The following is a 16,603-nucleotide window of genomic DNA, read 5'->3' on the forward strand; positions in this document are numbered from 1 at the left end:
TGCAGCCTTCTGTACTCACTGGAGATGAACAATTTTAGAAAGTAACCTCCGCCTCAACCACGTTTTCTTTACTTTGCACGGTCAACCTCAATAGGCACAATGGGACAAATGGTCTGTCCTGGCACAGCACAGAAGGGAGAGTGTTAAGTTTGTGTCTTACCACGTCACTGTTCTTCTGAAATCTTCCATCAGCAGGTATGTGGATTTCAGACATCTCTTCATAAGCCGGGCCAGGAAGTCCATTCTGGTTCAGAGAATTTGAAAGTTCATACCGAATGTATCAATATAGGACAAAATACAAGGATGTTTTTGTATAATGTGATTACTGTGCAATTAATGTCCTGCACATTCGACATAAGCAAATGCCTGAACTCCTTTTCAAAATGATCATAGAAAGAATTCAATAACAATTCATTGTAATGGTACACACAGTAACAACACAACGGTGACAAAGCAACTGACAAAGCAACAGTTATTATTACAAGTTTTCTGATATATCCAGTCATGTTTCTATAAATGCATCACGCTAAATAGACACGGTCCAAATACTGGGCAGTTTCTGTTTGAGACAGACATGGTGGAGATTCTCTGGCTGCATTGCGCCCAGTGCAAATTCCGTCAAGTCAGGAGATTTGCAGGAAGAGCCCCAAAATGGAAAGTGCAAAACAGTTTTGATTGTCCCGGCGTGCTACACCTGCCGTGATCAGGATCTCGCTCAGAAAGGGCAAGAAGCTGATCACAACTAATTTGCATTCATTTTAATCTCAGTAATGAGATCAAATTCAAATGTAGTGACCTCCCAGTATCCTCCTCCTCCTCACCTCCTTTCCCCCAATCCCCCAGGTGGGGACCAGGCACCAGGGTCTCCTACGGGGAGCAAGGAGCAGGGTACCCCTCGCCACTTACCTTTATAGAGTGCAAGGGCACAGGAGCCGCTGGCTCGATGTGGGTAGGAGGAGGGGGCAGTCTGTGAAGCCTTGAAGCCTGCTTTATTTATCTTGAATACCTCATAACAGGGAGGGGGGGTCCAACCCCAGGGGAAGGTCCTCCAATGTGGCCTGGCCCGAGATCGGGGCCTACCGATCGGCGGGCCAGCCTCTCTGGCTGGGGGCCTCCTTTCCTACGCGCCGGGCCCTGTAGCCCTGCACCATGTTGCGTCAGGGTCGGCATGTTGAAGGAGGCATGCGCGGATCACGCGGCGCACAGTTCCCACCGGGATCGGCAGTTGGAGCGGCGTGAACCGCTCCAGTGCCGTGCTAGCCACCTGTAGGGGTCAGAATTAGTCTTTGGCTCGGCCTGTTCATTACAGACAAGGCCTTATCTGCACTGCACTTGCCAGTCACCTGGAAGATAAGGTCATTTAGTGTATTAGTTTAGAGTTCAACTTGCATATGTGTGCGACTGATTAATATTAACCTTGTGTGTATATTAATAAACAATTATTGTATTAAGCAACTTGTGCAAACATTTGTCCATCATTTACAGGTTAAAAACACAACAGTTCCTCAATGAGGACATTCTTGCAGCCACTGTTGATTTCTCTAGATAGACGTGATGACAATGCCCAGGGGCTCAGAGGCCTTTGAAGCCCATGGTAATCAGGGACATGGTTGGTCTGGCACAGCACTGCCGCAGGGCAGGAGCTGAAGTGGGGGCCTTAGCAAACCCATAACAGGGTGTTGCTTACTTGGAAACGTGGGGGATGAGAGGGAAAGCTGTAGAGTTATTCAGAGATCTGGGTGCCCTTAAAAAATGACACCCATGCCCCCGCCCCCATCTCCAAGGATCCAGCCTTCCTGGTATCTTGGGTCCCCCATATCCCATTTTCAGCACGATTTCCCCCGGCTCCAAAAACAAAATGACTAAGGATGGAGGGTGGGAAGATCGCAAGAACAGCCATCGCGACTCGCACCAATTTTCCCAGCCAACGGTGTCAATTTTGGGGAAAATTCCGCCTATGATTTCAGAACTGTGAGGGAATCAAAATATGATGTTACCATGATCAGACCAAAATAAGAAAAGGATCAGTGCAAACCTGGTTTTGAAAAGAATGAAAGAGTTTTTAAATTGCTGATCAAATTCCTGCCATTATGTTGTTGGGACTTCCAACTTTTGTCTGGTGTTAGACATTTATGACCTTGGTCATCAAACTCTAAATATCATGTGCCAATTGTAGTTTATAGCAACCAAGACCTTTGCAGTGCAAAACTGTAGTAGTAGAGGTCTATCTCAAGTTGGAGACATCAGACTCCAGACGTTGAATAAATACCATTTTCCTCTCCCAATTATGTAGTACTTGGCTGTGGCACTGAAATTAGTTCGTAATGATGAAATATGGGTAGTACAATTGTGAAATAAAAATCTACCTCAAACTTTCATTTCCTCAATCATTAAACATGTGCAACAGTCCTCGCTCACCCTGGCTCCAGTTAGAAAATGGTTAACTATCATTTGCAAATGTGCAGAAAAGTTTCCATCTTCCAGCTAGTAAAAAAAAAAGAGGAAAGACTTAAGATCGATCGTACAACTGAGAATTTTAGTTGCTTTCCTGGAAAACTAACCAAGAGAAATGTACTGCAAATGCCAACTTTGTTAGCCAATCTTTTATTTACTGTGGGTCCAAAATGGGAACTTACAATTGACAAAATTAAATTTAGGATAGATCAGTTAGATTTTTCTCTATTCTGGGGCGGGATTCTCCCCTACCCGGCGTGACAGGGGGTCCCGGCGTAGGGGAGTGGCGCCAACAACTCCGGGGTTGGGCCTCCCCAAAGGTGGGGAATTCTCCGCACCTTTGGGGGCTAGTCCCGCACTGGAGCGGTTGGCAGCAGAAGACTGGCGCAAAAAACCGGCGCCTCTGGCAGCGGGGCTGGCCAAAAGGCTTTCGCCGGTCGGCGCATGCGCCGGCGGTGATGTCAGCGACCAGCTGCCGCTGACATCACCACCTCCGCATGCGCGATGTGGGTTTCTCTTCCGCTTCCGCCATGGCAGAAAGGGGTCCGATCACCCCCTGCCTCCTCCAGGACCCCAGGGGCCCGCTCGTGCCGCCGATCCCGCCGCCTCCAGAGGTGGTTCAAACCTCGGCGGCGGGAGAGGCCTCTCAGCGGCAGGACTTCAGCCTATCGCGGGCCGGAGAATCGCCGCAGGGGCCTCACCAATCGGAGTGGCGTGATTCCCGCCACCGCCACTTCCCGGGTGGCGGAGAATCTCTGCCACGGCAGGGGCCGGATTTTCGGCAGCCCCAGGCAATTCTCCGACCCTGCTGGGGGTCGGAGAATTTTGCCCCAGATCACACCTCAAAATGACTTAATAACCGCAGTTCAAGATGATCCCACATCACCCTTATCGCTATTACAAATTATACCTAATTATGGATCAGCTAAATGCAAAACTTAGAAGTTGTGCCCCACGATTTAAAAAGTAGAACAAAATTAATGTACAAGCAGATCCAAAAATTACTGAAAAATAAGTAACTGTTTCTTTCTGAGCAGACATTCAGTCTCGAGGTTACAAGAGGAATCCAAAAGATGTGACCAACACTAACTTAAAGGTCAGGATTCCAATTCCAACAGTGTAAGGACTTCAATTCCCACAGTATAATGAGAAAAAAAACACAGAACAATTGCTTCAAATTTCACTTCATAACCTTTTTAATTTCGCTCAACAAAAACAAAAAAGGATTTCCTACAGCTAGCTATTTTGAGTACTACTTCTTTCACCAAAAACATACCCTGCTTAAATTAGTTCTTTAAAACAACTGACAAGAGGAGGTTTGTTACCTTTAAAATGTCCTTCATTCTGGAATATTCTTGAATGTCACCTCATTAACACAAGAAACGGAAACACAGCACGAGAGGCACAAATTTTACTTAGTGTTGAAAAGTGCATTTTCAGTTCTTTTGGTAAAAAATTAACTTCTTGGTTGAACCTTTGAACTTTAATCACAGTTCTTCATAACTTGGGCTCAGTTAGAGGTCTTGACAGTTTAAAAGGTTTTCAGTCGCAAAGTTTCCAGCTTATCTTTCACTTGGAACTATCATACAAATACTGCAAGTAAATACAATGCCTCACTTCAGCTGGTCAACTTGTGCTCACCGTACACCATTCCAAATAAGAATCATAACTATGCTTTTTGTTTTGTTCTTAAATAGACTCAGTAGTGGCTGTGTGTGTGTGTGTGTGTGTGGTGGGAGGGGAAGTTGTGGAATGGGAGGAGGAACATTGTGAATTCATTTGATTTGAAGATGAGGGAATACGAGGAAAGGAGGAATCATACCTGCAGGGCGGGGAAAAAAAAACACCCGCAGTTGGAAGCATGAATATAATCAGTTTAATAAATCAGAAAGATTACCAAAATAAAAAGCTTAGCCAGTATATGGACTTAAAAGTACTTTCAAAGCAGAACACCAGGTCAAAGAATGACTTGTCCTGTATTTGGTCATTATATTACCACAGAAATCCTGACTTTTTCCAGCCAATTCAGCTGGCGGGAGAAATAAGCCAGATTAATGTCGCACAAACATCCAAGGCCGTGAGATTCTCTTTTTAAAAAAAAAACAGTAGGTTAACCTGACCTCGTCTGCAAGCAGGCATCAGTGGCAATATCATTTTTTTTAAAAAGGGAGGTCCCTTCCTGTCAGGGCCTCTTGGGGGTTGCCTTTATGTGGGGGGCCTCCTTTTATTTTGGAAGCTGGGGGTCGGTTTTGGTGGTGAAATGTTGTGAAGTGGTGTGGCCTTCAGAGGCAACTCCCTAAGAGAGTTACCCCATTGGCCCACTGTGGTGAATGTGTAACCACTATAATTCACACTGTACATTACTGTGTCCCTGTGGGCTCCATCTGTGAGCCGTTGCACGGCTCTGCCCACAGGGGGAGATGAGGAGCATGAACAGGGCTCCACCCTCGGCTCCGCCCCCTTCAGGAAGTACAATTGCTGCAGTCCTGCGAGTCCACCTTCAGTTCAGCAGTCACAGGCAGGCTCAGTTGTAAGCCGATTAAAGCCACAGTTTACTCCAACTTGTGTCTCTGGTTGAATTGATGGTCGAATCACCCACCAAGTCAGGGCCACACTAGTTTGTGTTGAAGATTTTAGTTTCGACAGGCAGCATAGTCGGCACAGGCTTGGAGGGCCGAAGGGCCTGTTCCTCTGCTGTAATTTTCTTTTGTTCTTTGTTAGTCAGGAACTGTAGTGATTCTTGCCCACCTGATTCCTGGCCCAGAGGACCGGAGAATCACACGGGCTCAGAAAATATGCTGCCCAGCCCGCTAAGTGGCTGCAAATGACCCAATTGCACCTCCCACTGGGGCAGGATGTGAACCTTGATCGGAAACGGATTGTTGCCACTACCGCTGGATTCTGCACCTCACCAGGAACTCCGCTACCAACAGTGCAAGGCAGAGAATTTTGCCCATTATCTCATTTGAAATTTAAAATGAAAAAACAGAAATGCATCCTATCGGTTATACATCACAATCAGAAATCTACATCTTCCTTTTTTTTTAAAAAATTGAACACTTACAACTTGGCTGTTAAAATTAATTTTGATCATGGTGTATTGTTTACTGAACATGGATGTACCTTTTAAGTATTTAAAAGGCATTGCGCATAATATAAATTTTTTACAAGAGACTCTACCCACCATTTTGAATCTATATAACAGAAAGTAACGTGTTAGATAAAAACAAGGGGGCCCAATTTAATGGCTACACTGTGCCTGGAAAGCAACTCGCTGCAGCGCAGTGTGCCCAATAGAAGATGGGAGATCCCACTGCCAGGATATATCCGGCTCACAACACCTCGCGAGTATCATGATCGTGTGAGACGTTGCAATGTGAATCCTGCCCATCATGGGCGAGAACACTTTTAATCAAATCTGCATATTAAAATATAGAACATACAGTGCAGAAGGCGGCCATTCGGCCCATCAAGTCTGCACCAACCCACTTAAAATATTAGAGTGAGACAGCTAGTTTCACTTCAATATGCAGCTTTTGGCGTTACCCGAGGCATGGGATCCATCCCCCTCGCCTCAAGGGACCTCAGGTGAGTGCTGCTCAGTACTGGTCTCCACAAACGGGGACCAGACGGAATAGAACTTGTGGGGGTCCCCCAAATGCAGGCCCTTTTGGCAGGGTGGTATCCTGGCATGGCTGGTGCCACCTAAACACCCTGCTGGCACTGCCAGCTGGCAGGATGGTGCCAGGTTGGCACTGTCAATGTGCCAAGCTGATAGTTTTTGCACGAGTGCAATCAGCTGAGGTGACCTGCAGAAGTGTTGGGTGGGGGCGGGTGCTGGGGACCTTCCCATAATGCTATGGGGTGGGGGGAGAAAATCGGGGGTTGCTTCACTGCGCCATTTAAAAATGCTGACCCGATGTCACGCTACACTGAGGAGTTCCAGCGGGTGGAGCGCCTGAGTGTACAAAATGGGGCTATGTGCGACCCTGGCCTGGCATTCCCTGTTGAGGCCCCTTATCAAACGTGTTTTACAGACTTGTGTTTCTTGGCCCTGCGAGTTAAATTTAGTTAATTTAGTGAAATCACGTCCCAACTATCATAGTTTAAAAAACGATTACCTAGAAGCATGATTAGATTAAGCACAATCAGATTTGTCAAAATGAACTAGTGTTTGACAAATTTGTTTGTAGTGTAAAGAAAACGTAGTGTATTTGGATCAATCATAAGCATAGGTGAAATCGGGATCCCGCTGTAGTGTGATGAGAAACCAATTATCACCACTTAAGCCCTATTTGCTTGCAATTAACGGCAGCGACCGCATATCCAATGGTCCACCCGTGATTCAGCGGCCTCCCCAGCAACTGGTCACACACGTCCTTTTCAGTATTTTTTAAAACATGAATGTGGCAGAGGGGCTTCTGCAGGGAGTGAAGGTGAGTAGCCATCTTTGCTCACAAGCAAAGAGTTTGGGGGTGCTGGACTTGCCGCCAAAGTGCACGGGTGGGGGGGGGATGGTGCACCTTTGGCTATGGGGGCAAATGCACGCAACTCCACCATGCCACCCCCTGGATAGTGTATACCTATTCTGGGAGCAACCCCAGACCCTACTTATCTACCCCATCAACCACCCATAACCCCCAGCAAATGTGGCAGCTTCTGGCCATGCGGCTAAAGGCTATATCTAATGGGGAATTGGCAATCGTGATTAAGTGAGCACTTCCCACAACCCAAGTGGATTCCCGTGGGTGAGTGTGCCATGTGGGAGTCATTGCCCCTCATCCCAATAACGCCTTGATGGCTGAACAAAATGCTTGAACTGTGGGAGGCAACACTGAATATCAAGCTCATGTGTGACCACCACTTGAAGATCATGTACTTGTGTGCACGCTTCCCAGGGTGTGCATATGACAGCTACATCCTGGGGCAGTCGGTCATCCCCAGACTCTTCGAGGACCACCCAGGGTGGGTGGCTGGCTCTTGGTGGATAAGGGGTATTCACAGAGGACCTGGGTAATGACGTCAGTACAGAGGCCATGGGCCCAATACAACCAGGCCCATGTGGCCAACCAGGCTGTCTGCATCGGACTGCTCAAAATGGAGTTCCGAGGTCTTGACCGCTCCAGTGGTGTCCTACAGAGCACTGCTCGGAGGGTCACCCACTTTGTAGTGGTCAGCTGTGTCCTCCACAACTTGGCAGAGCAGGAGGGCAACGTGTGGAGGCTGGGGATGAGGAACATGTTCCTAACTCCAAGGAGGAGGAGGAGGAGGATGAGGATGATGAGAAAGCGCCAGACCAGTAGGGGTGGAGGATGAGTTTGAGGATGAACTGCAGGACCAGTCGGAGGCTGTTAGACCGGAGGGCCAGGGAGGCTCTCATACTCACCAGCTTCACTTAGCAAATGGCCTGGTCCATCATAGAACACACTGTGCAGAAGGAGGCCATTCGGCCCATCGAGTCTGCACTGACCCACTTAAGCCCTAACTTTCACCCTATCCTCGTAACCCAATAACTCCTCCTAAACGTTTTGGACACCAAGAGCAATTTATCAAAGCCAATCCACCTAACCTGCACGTCTTTGGACTGTGGGAGGAAACTGGAGCACCCGGAGGAAACCCACGCAGACACAGGAACAACGTGCAGACTCCGCACAGTGACCCAAGCGGGAATCGAACCTGGGACCCTGGAGCTGTGAAGCCACAGTGTTATCCACTTGTTCTACCATGCTGCGCAATCATAGCTACCTTCCCTCCCTCCCCCCCCCACCCTCCCAAATCAAGTGCCCTCATCTTCAACGTGCTTAAGTCTTCCTTGCTCTAACTTTACATCTAGCTACCATGCCCATTTCATGGAACGGGTCACGGTTGGCACCCAGTGCCCTCTCCTCCCACTTGGTGCCTATAGGGTGCTGGGGTTCACCTCGGGAATGTGGGACAGCTGGTTCAAGCCTCAGCTGCCCCTGCGTCATTTGGCTCTGCCAGCCCTGGTGACTCCCCGACATCTGGACCAAGGTGGCAATGCCCACCAGAGATTGGGACAAGTTTCGCCTGCCTCGGCCATTTAGTGGTATCCAACTGCTATGAAGCAAACAAAATTAGCCAAAAGGGCCACCTGGCATCAATCTAAGCACTGTAAATGACAATGGCAAACCCAGCCCTATTAACCCTCCTAAATCTTCCTTACTAACATCTGGGGGCTTGTACCAAAATTAGGAGATCTGTCTCACAGACTAGTCAAGCAGGCCTGATAATTATACCTTTCAGATGATCTCCCAGACACCACCATCATTCCTGGGTATGTCCTGTCTCACCAACAGGACAGATCCAGCAGAGGTGGTGGCACAGTTTTACACAGTTAGGAGGGAGCTGCCTGAGAGTCCTCAAAATAGACTCGGATCCCAGGAAGTCTCATGGCACCAGGTCAAACATGGGCAAGGAAAAATCTTGCTAATTATCACATACTGCCCCTTTCAGCTGACGAAATCAGTGATCCTTCCTGTTGAACACCACCACAGGAAGCAGAGGGTGGCAGGGGGGCAGAATATATTCGGAGTGGGGCACTTAAATCACCAAGAGTGACTCAGTAGTGCCACCAGAGACTGAGCTAGTCGGATCCAAAAGGACATAGCTTCTAGATGGCTACAGATGATTAAGGACCTAACAAGAGGGAAAAACATACTTGACCTCAATCTCACCGGCCTGCCTGTCGCAAATGCATCTGTGCATCGGCAAGAATAACCACAGCATAGTCCTTGTGGACGCAAAGTCCCACCTTCACATCGAGAGTACCCACTATTGGGTTGTGTGGCACTACCACCCTGCTAAATGGGAAGATCCGACTTCATCCTCACCAACCTGCCTGCTGCAAATGCATCTGTCCATGACAGTGTCGGTAGGAGTGGCCACCCCACAGTCCTTGTGGACACGAAGTCCCGTCTTCACATCGAGGACGGCCACCATCATGTTGTGTGGCACTACCACTTGTGCTAAATGTGAAGGTTTGTGGATGATATTACCACCCTGCTGCCAATTTGGATTTTAAGTGGGCAATAAATGCTTCATAAATCTGTGCTGACTTAAAAAGAAAATACAAAACCAGTCTGCGTTTCCTTGTTTTGAACTTGAAACATAGAAATCTGCTGACATCATGTCAATCCAAACAAAATATTATGCGGATTTACACAGTGAATACTAAAGCAGACACGTTTGGCAGCTAACCAGTACAAGTAAAGCTACAGGGCATCAGTGACTGAACAGATAAAACCGACAAAGAATAATTCACTCTTTCACGGTTCAGATATTCTCCAGTTAAAAGTAGCCCAGCAAATATTTCATCCAATAGACTCTTCAGGTCTTCTTTTGTGTGCAGAGAATTACATTCTTGTAAAAAATCACACATTCGTGTACAAACCAGGTACTTATCATGCCCCATGAATTAAAACAAAAATACGATTGGAACTAATAGCCCCAGTAAAACAAAAATAAGATTGGAACTTATAGCCCCAGAAAGTCTAGTTGAAAGCTTAAATCCATCAATAAGTAAAAAGTCAATTTGAGAAAGGACTAGATGTATGCAACTCGTCAACTCTTGGCTTTTAACTGCATCAAGAACTCCTCTATCCTCCATACATTGCATTAGCTGGACAATCACATCAAATGGTGAAAAACTATTTTCTATCTCTTTAAATATACCTTTAAAGATAGGGTTCATCACTCATCATGAGCAAGGCAATAATGTTTGAACATATGACAACACTGGATGCAAAATATTTGGATGTCATTGCAATATCATAAAGATCATTGGGGTGCCAATGAAAATTTAAATACAAATCATTCAAAACCTATTTTGTTTGATGTTTGTATTTGCAGATGTTGCAGTTGTATTATCACCTGATGAACAGATCAAAATGAATTAAAGTGCATAAGCCAAATGTACACCTCAAAATTATATTTTTTGCAAATCAGGCAAAGTATTTACACAACCTTGCTGGATTTCAACAAAAAAAAAAAAAATGGAATTCATCTTTGCTCTGGGCTACCAGAGTTACATCTTACAAATCCAGTCCAGAATGTTCATTGCAATCAAAATGTGAATTTCAGATGACCCAATAACAGTTCCGGTTTGTTTGATGATTTGAACTCGGGATCTATCTTTGATCCTTAATTTCTCATCTAAATGTTGCCCTTCATCAACATCATCTGAAAATACAACCACTGTTTCTATATCTACACACAACTCAATCCACCACCTCTCACGCACCTCTAATGTCTCTAAATTTTCAGACCGTTTGGGAAACATCCAGTACCGAATAGGAAGTTTTCTCAATTAAATATTGAAGACCAAAGCCATTATCTTCTGTCATGACCACAAATCCCACACTTTAGCCAGTAAGTTCATCCCTCTCCCTGGCAGGTGCCAGAGGCTGAACCAGACTACTCAAAATTGGGTTATATTTTACCGACTAATTGAGCTTCCACTCATGTCTCAACTTATGACCGCCTATTTCTACATCTGCAACATTCCCACTTCAGCTCTGCTGAAACCCTCATCATACCTTTTGTTCTACCCTCCATGAAGTTTAAAATCATACAAAATTTCACTGCTCATGTCCTAATTTGTACCAAGTCTCATTCACCATTACATTGTGCTTACAGACCAATGGGCAGGATTTACTGACCAACCCACATGGTTTTCAGTAACAGAGGTGACCCGCCATCATCAACGAGATTTTCTAGTGACTGCACCCCTCACCACCAAAACCGGCACACTGGTGTAGGACCAGAAAATCCTGCCAGCGTGACCAGCCTGTAGATCACACCCAAACTTCCTGGTCAAACAACATCTCAATTTTAAAATTCACATCCAGATTTTTAAGTCCTTTCATGGCTTTAAGCCTTCCTACCTCTATAAAAGCTTAAGCAACAAGCACCTACAGTGAAATCCACACTCTTCCAATTCCACCCTTGTGAACATCCCAGTTTTCAATCGTTCCATCATTGGCTGCTATGCATGTAGCTGCCAAGGCCTCAAACTCTGGAATCCACTTTCCTAAACTTCTCTCCTCTCCGTTAAGCCATGTCTTCATATCTCCCTCCTTGAGCAAGCCTTTGGTCACCAGACCTAGTGTCTCTTAAAATGGCTCACATCACTTAATAATACTCCTATCAAGCACATTGGGATCATTCACTACATTAGAAGCATTGTGCAAATACAAAAAGTGCAGCCAGGTTCAACCATACTATTGTTTTAAAGCTTCATACTCATCTAGTGGGCCTAGAGATTTATAAAGGTGAATTGTGCACTTCTTTCGACTTCTTTGCATTGGCAAGGTGGCTTAAATAAGCCGGTTGATTGATCCCAAAAATACTCCACAGCAGTGGTGCCTTGATTCACAACAAATGTTTGAAATATTAAAAGACATAGCTGCTTGAAACTAGGAGTGCATTTTAATGTTATTTATTTCAAGGTAAGGGAGTAAAAGTAACTTGCAAGACTTACTGCTTCTATTTCTTGTGAACATCTATGGTAAGCTTGCACCATCACCACATTCTGCATTCTATTTGCTACTACCAATACATCAGCATCATTCACCCTACTCCTGGCACACTTTTAAGCAAGTAACTTTATTGGTCCCAGCTGCTGCAGCAAAAAAAAAGTGCTTATAGACAAAAAGAAGCTTTCTTATTCAGCCCATTATACTGCTTTTAACTCATGAGCAAATTAACAATTACTAAGTATACTTTGTTTCGGGCCAATTACCTGTCTTTTCTAAATTAAATAATAATGATCAATTTACTCCAATTGAAAGCATTAATTTTACAAGGCACTGAATACAGCTGCGCTCATCAAAATCATCCATCAATTATGGAAATTTCTCCATGGAACATGAAAGAAAATCATCAGCTCTCCAACATCAATTAATTATGCACTTGGGAAGTAATGACTTCACAATAAACAGTTGCACTGCAACTTTGTTTTTCTCTTATCATTCAAAAGGACCCAACTTTGTAGCAGTAATGATAGTGGAACTGTCAGCGTTTGCTGTCATTTATCCTTTGAAGCTGCCAGGAACATCTGAAGTCCCCACATGCACGGTTAAGTGCAGAGGTTCACACGTTACCAGCGATTCAATGCTTCTCCATAGGGTGTGCTGTTGAGCTCCCCCGAGGCTAAAAACAATTCACAATCCTTGACCTGACTAGAACTTTCACTCTTGCATATAGTCACATTGTAAAAACCCTTGGAGGTACTGCAGTCTGTTGAACAAGGTGTAACATGGCCTTTAACAGTAAAAAAATAATTCTTTGTTACTGTCACACACCTTATTACCCATGAAACGGACATTTCATATTTGTGAATGTCAAATTTCCCCATTTTTCAATAGTCTAGCTGCCACCTTAATCTCAAGTATACACCCAAATCTTTGTTTCACTATCTGTAAAAGTTGGAATTACATGTGCAGGCATAGTTAAGTATGAGGATAATTCTGTTTGACATCGCTTTCTTCAAGGTCAGCCGTGAGTAATGTTGTTTCACTATTAACTATGATATCCAGCCATTAATTTTGCTGAAGATAATCTAAATCATTTCAGATCAATATATATGGAATTCCTGCGTAAAGAATAAACTTATTTATCTCCTCGGATTTTAAACTCCCACATCTCCAATTGGTCGAGCCTCTGCCTGTTCCAAAGGCAAATTTGGGCGGCAGTGATTAGCACCTCACAGCACCAAGAACCTGGGTTCAGTTCCAGCCTTGCCTGTGTGGAGTTTGTACCTGTATATGTGTAGTTTTCCTCTGGATGCATTGGTTTTCTCTCACAGTCCAAAGATGTGCAGGTTAGGTGGAGTTATGGGGAAGTGGGGCTTGAGTCGGGAGCTCATTCGGAGGGTGGGGGTAGATGGGCCAAATGATGTCTTTCTTTACTGTAGGAATTCTATGATTTTATGAAGCCCATGGAGCGATCTATTGACGATCCCCAATATCCTTTGTGGTATTTGTTAATCTACTTGGTGGTCGCCAGCCTTTCAAGATCTTCTCTTTTCGGTTTTATGAACCAAAGTAAAGATTCTTTGTCAATAGATATAATTAGGCCACCTCCTCACAGCACCTTTTTAAAATCTGGAATCATCAGAATTAGCTCCCACAAGTTTAAAAAAAACAATGGCGCAGCACATCTGCTAGAAATGATAAAAGAACCAACATCAGTCCATTATGTTTATAGATTTTTCTATCGTAGTTTATTGGCTTGAATTCAAAAACAGACCACAGCTACTCTTACAAATAAGCTTGGTCAGTCATTATCATTAAAGTTTGAGATCAATTCAGGGCATATAGTTTTCTCTGTTTGGCGGTCACTTTGACATGTTGTCATGTATTAGTAAATTTTTATTGGGCATCGGGAAGAGAGACATTATTTTTTAAATAATCACCAATATGGTTTCAGAGTAATATATTTAAACAATTGTCTATGCTTGTAATTGAAATATAAAAAATGTGATTAGTTTCATTCTATAGTGCAGGTGAGTGGTATTGCATGTTATAAACAAATGCAATTCAGTGATGAATAAGTGTATGATTTGTCTGATAGTTGAGAAACTGACACTGGGTTCATGCACTGAGGAAAGAATGCAGCCAATTGAGCCGTGGCTGACGCCACAATAATAATCTTTATGGTCACAATTAGCTTACATTAACACTGCAATGAAGTTACTGTGAAAAGCCCCTAGTTGCCGCACTCCAGCACCTGTTCCGGTCCAGCGGGAGAATTCAGAATGTCCAAATTGCCTAATAGCACGTCTTTTGGGACTTGTGGGGAGGAAACCCACGCAGACATGGGGAGAACGCGCAGACTCCGCACAGACAGTGACCGAAGCCGGGATTCAAACCTGAGAGCCTGGCGCTGTGAAGCCATAATCACTGTGCTACCATGCTACCCATGAAACAAATTGTAATGCAACACTGAAGAAAAGAATGTAACATCTTGGGCGAAATTCTCCCAAAACGGGAGAAATCGTAAAACTGCCGTAAAACCCTGGCGGGTTTTACAGCAGCGCGCCCCTTCCCGACGGGGGACCGATTCTGGTCCCCCGTCGGGGCTAGCAGCCCAACGTCGGAGGCTCCGACAAGTCGGGCTTAACGAAAATCGTTAAGCCCGCTTGCCGGAGTTAGCGCCGGCTGACGCGTCATATGACGTCAGCCGCGCATGCGCAGGTGGGAAGACTCCACCCGCGCATGCGCGGGTGACGTCATCGTGTTTTTGCGCGAAACCCGCGCATGCGCGGGCCGGGTTGCCCCTCAGCCGCCCCGCGTATTGATACTGCGGGGCGGCGGAAGGACAAATAGTGCGCAGGCATCGGGCCCGCTGCCCGCGATCGGTGCCCACCGATCGCGGGCCCATGGCACCCTTGGCACGGCCATGGTACTGCCGTGCCAATCGGTGCCATGGTTATTTTTTGCGAGTTTGTCACGACGTTTTTACGAACGGCAGGACCAGGTGTGTTTGCCGTTCGTAAAAAGGTCGTAAAGGGCTGGGACTTCGGCCCTTCTAACAGCTGAGAATCGCTGCCGGCCGTAAAAAAAATGGCGGCAGCGATTCTTGTTGGGATTTCGGCGGGGGGGGGGGGGAGAATAGCGGGAGGGCGTCAAAAAAGTCGGGAAGGCCCTCCCGCTATTCTCCCACCCGTCGTGGGGGGGGGGAGAATTTCGCCCCTTGTTACTTTGCTGTAGGAAATAAAGGGAAACAAAATGAGAAAGAAATAAAGGGAATCGAAATGAGAAATAACAGATATGTTGGATTCAATTGGGAACTCCTAACATGGAGCAAGCAGTGGCAGAGATACAATGAGCCAAATGGATTCCTTTGGAGCTCAAAGTTTTTTGATCTAATATCCACCTCTTGGGCAGCTACAGAACCTGATCTCTATAGAACTTTATTTATACTGAATGAGCAACTTGAGAGCCAAAGCTGGTCTTCATTTACAGAGCTGGGTTGGCATACATCCAAATTGAGTCAACATACTATTGTTCTTGCTAATTAGTTGTCTTTGATCGTTTTGCTAACTCAGGGTCCGTAATCAATCTAATGCTGTGCAATCAATCTAATTTGTCATCAAGAACATTCAGTTCCTATAAATCAACAATTAGTGTAAGCTTATTCTATGGGTGTTTGCCATATAATGATGAACAATTTAAAACTATTCTATAGTGTCAAAATTTAAAATAAGAATGGTTTTGGAATCAAATCAGTGCGAAACTCAAGTTATTGAAAGAAATTGCACCCACTTCAAATATTAACCTAATTTTAGCACAAACTCTGATGCTGTACCCAATATGAGCTCCATCTCTAACTCGTAGCACTGCATGAGGAAAGTATCACGATATTAATGCCTGAGCAGTTGGCAATCCTATCAGTGTCAGATTGTTACACTGAGTGTCTCCCTCACTACTTTTCTCATTTTGTAGCTACAATAAATCATGACAAAAATATAAGACTGGAAACTGATATTGCCTTTGTGCTGTTAAATTTTGGAATTCACAAGAAAATATGTTACAGTTATTTAAAGTTTTTGAGAATTATTTCATGGATAGCGATATCACTGGCAAGGCCAACATTTGTCGTTCATCCCTAATCACCTATGAACTGAATGTCTTGCTAGGTCACTTCAGAGGGGTAGTTAAGAGTCAACCACATTGCTGTGGGTCTGGAGTCACATGTGGGTCAGATCAGGCAAGGATAGAAGATTTATTTCTCATAAAAGACATTGAATCAGTTGGGTTTCTCCACTGATAGTTTCATGGTCACCATTACTGAGGCTAGCATTCACTGAACTGAATTTAAATTCCACTAGCGGCTGTGGTGGGATTTGAACCCATGTTCCATAGATAGATTTGATAGAATTTACAGTGCAGAAGGAGGCCATTTGGCCTATCGAGTCTGCACCAGCTATTGGAAAGAGCACCCTACCTAAGCCTACACATCCACCCTATCCACATGACCCAGTAACTCCACCTAACCTTTTTTGGACACTAAGGGCAATTTAGCCTGGTCAATCCACCTAACCTGAACATCTTTGGACTGTGGGAGGAAACCGGAGCACCCGGAGGAAACCCATGCAGACACAGGGAAAACGTTCAGACTCCGCACT

General features: G+C 45.1%; 1 protein-coding gene across 6 annotated transcripts in view; it reads right to left on the reverse strand.

Annotated features, from left to right (window-relative positions):
* slc23a1 (solute carrier family 23 member 1) overlaps positions 1-16,603 on the reverse strand; it is a 91,673-nt gene that overhangs the window by 59,023 nt on the left and 16,047 nt on the right. For 2 of the 6 annotated variants that reach the window (XM_038795650.1, XM_038795645.1), the window contains exons 1-2: positions 11,945-12,037; positions 161-244 (exon numbers count right to left, since the gene is read on the reverse strand). In XM_038795650.1, the coding sequence (XP_038651578.1) occupies positions 161-244; positions 11,945-12,010 (150 nt within the window). In that variant the 5' untranslated portion in view covers positions 12,011-12,037. Of the gene's footprint in view, positions 1-160; positions 245-3,779; positions 4,071-4,574; positions 4,593-11,944; positions 12,058-16,603 lie in introns of those variants that run through there. The other 4 variants (XM_038795646.1, XM_038795651.1, XM_038795649.1 and 1 more) reach the window with 4 other exon arrangements.

Source organism: Scyliorhinus canicula, chromosome 4 (assembly GCF_902713615.1).
Source record: "Scyliorhinus canicula chromosome 4, sScyCan1.1, whole genome shotgun sequence".
NCBI classification, from domain to species: Eukaryota; Metazoa; Chordata; class Chondrichthyes; order Carcharhiniformes; family Scyliorhinidae; genus Scyliorhinus; species Scyliorhinus canicula.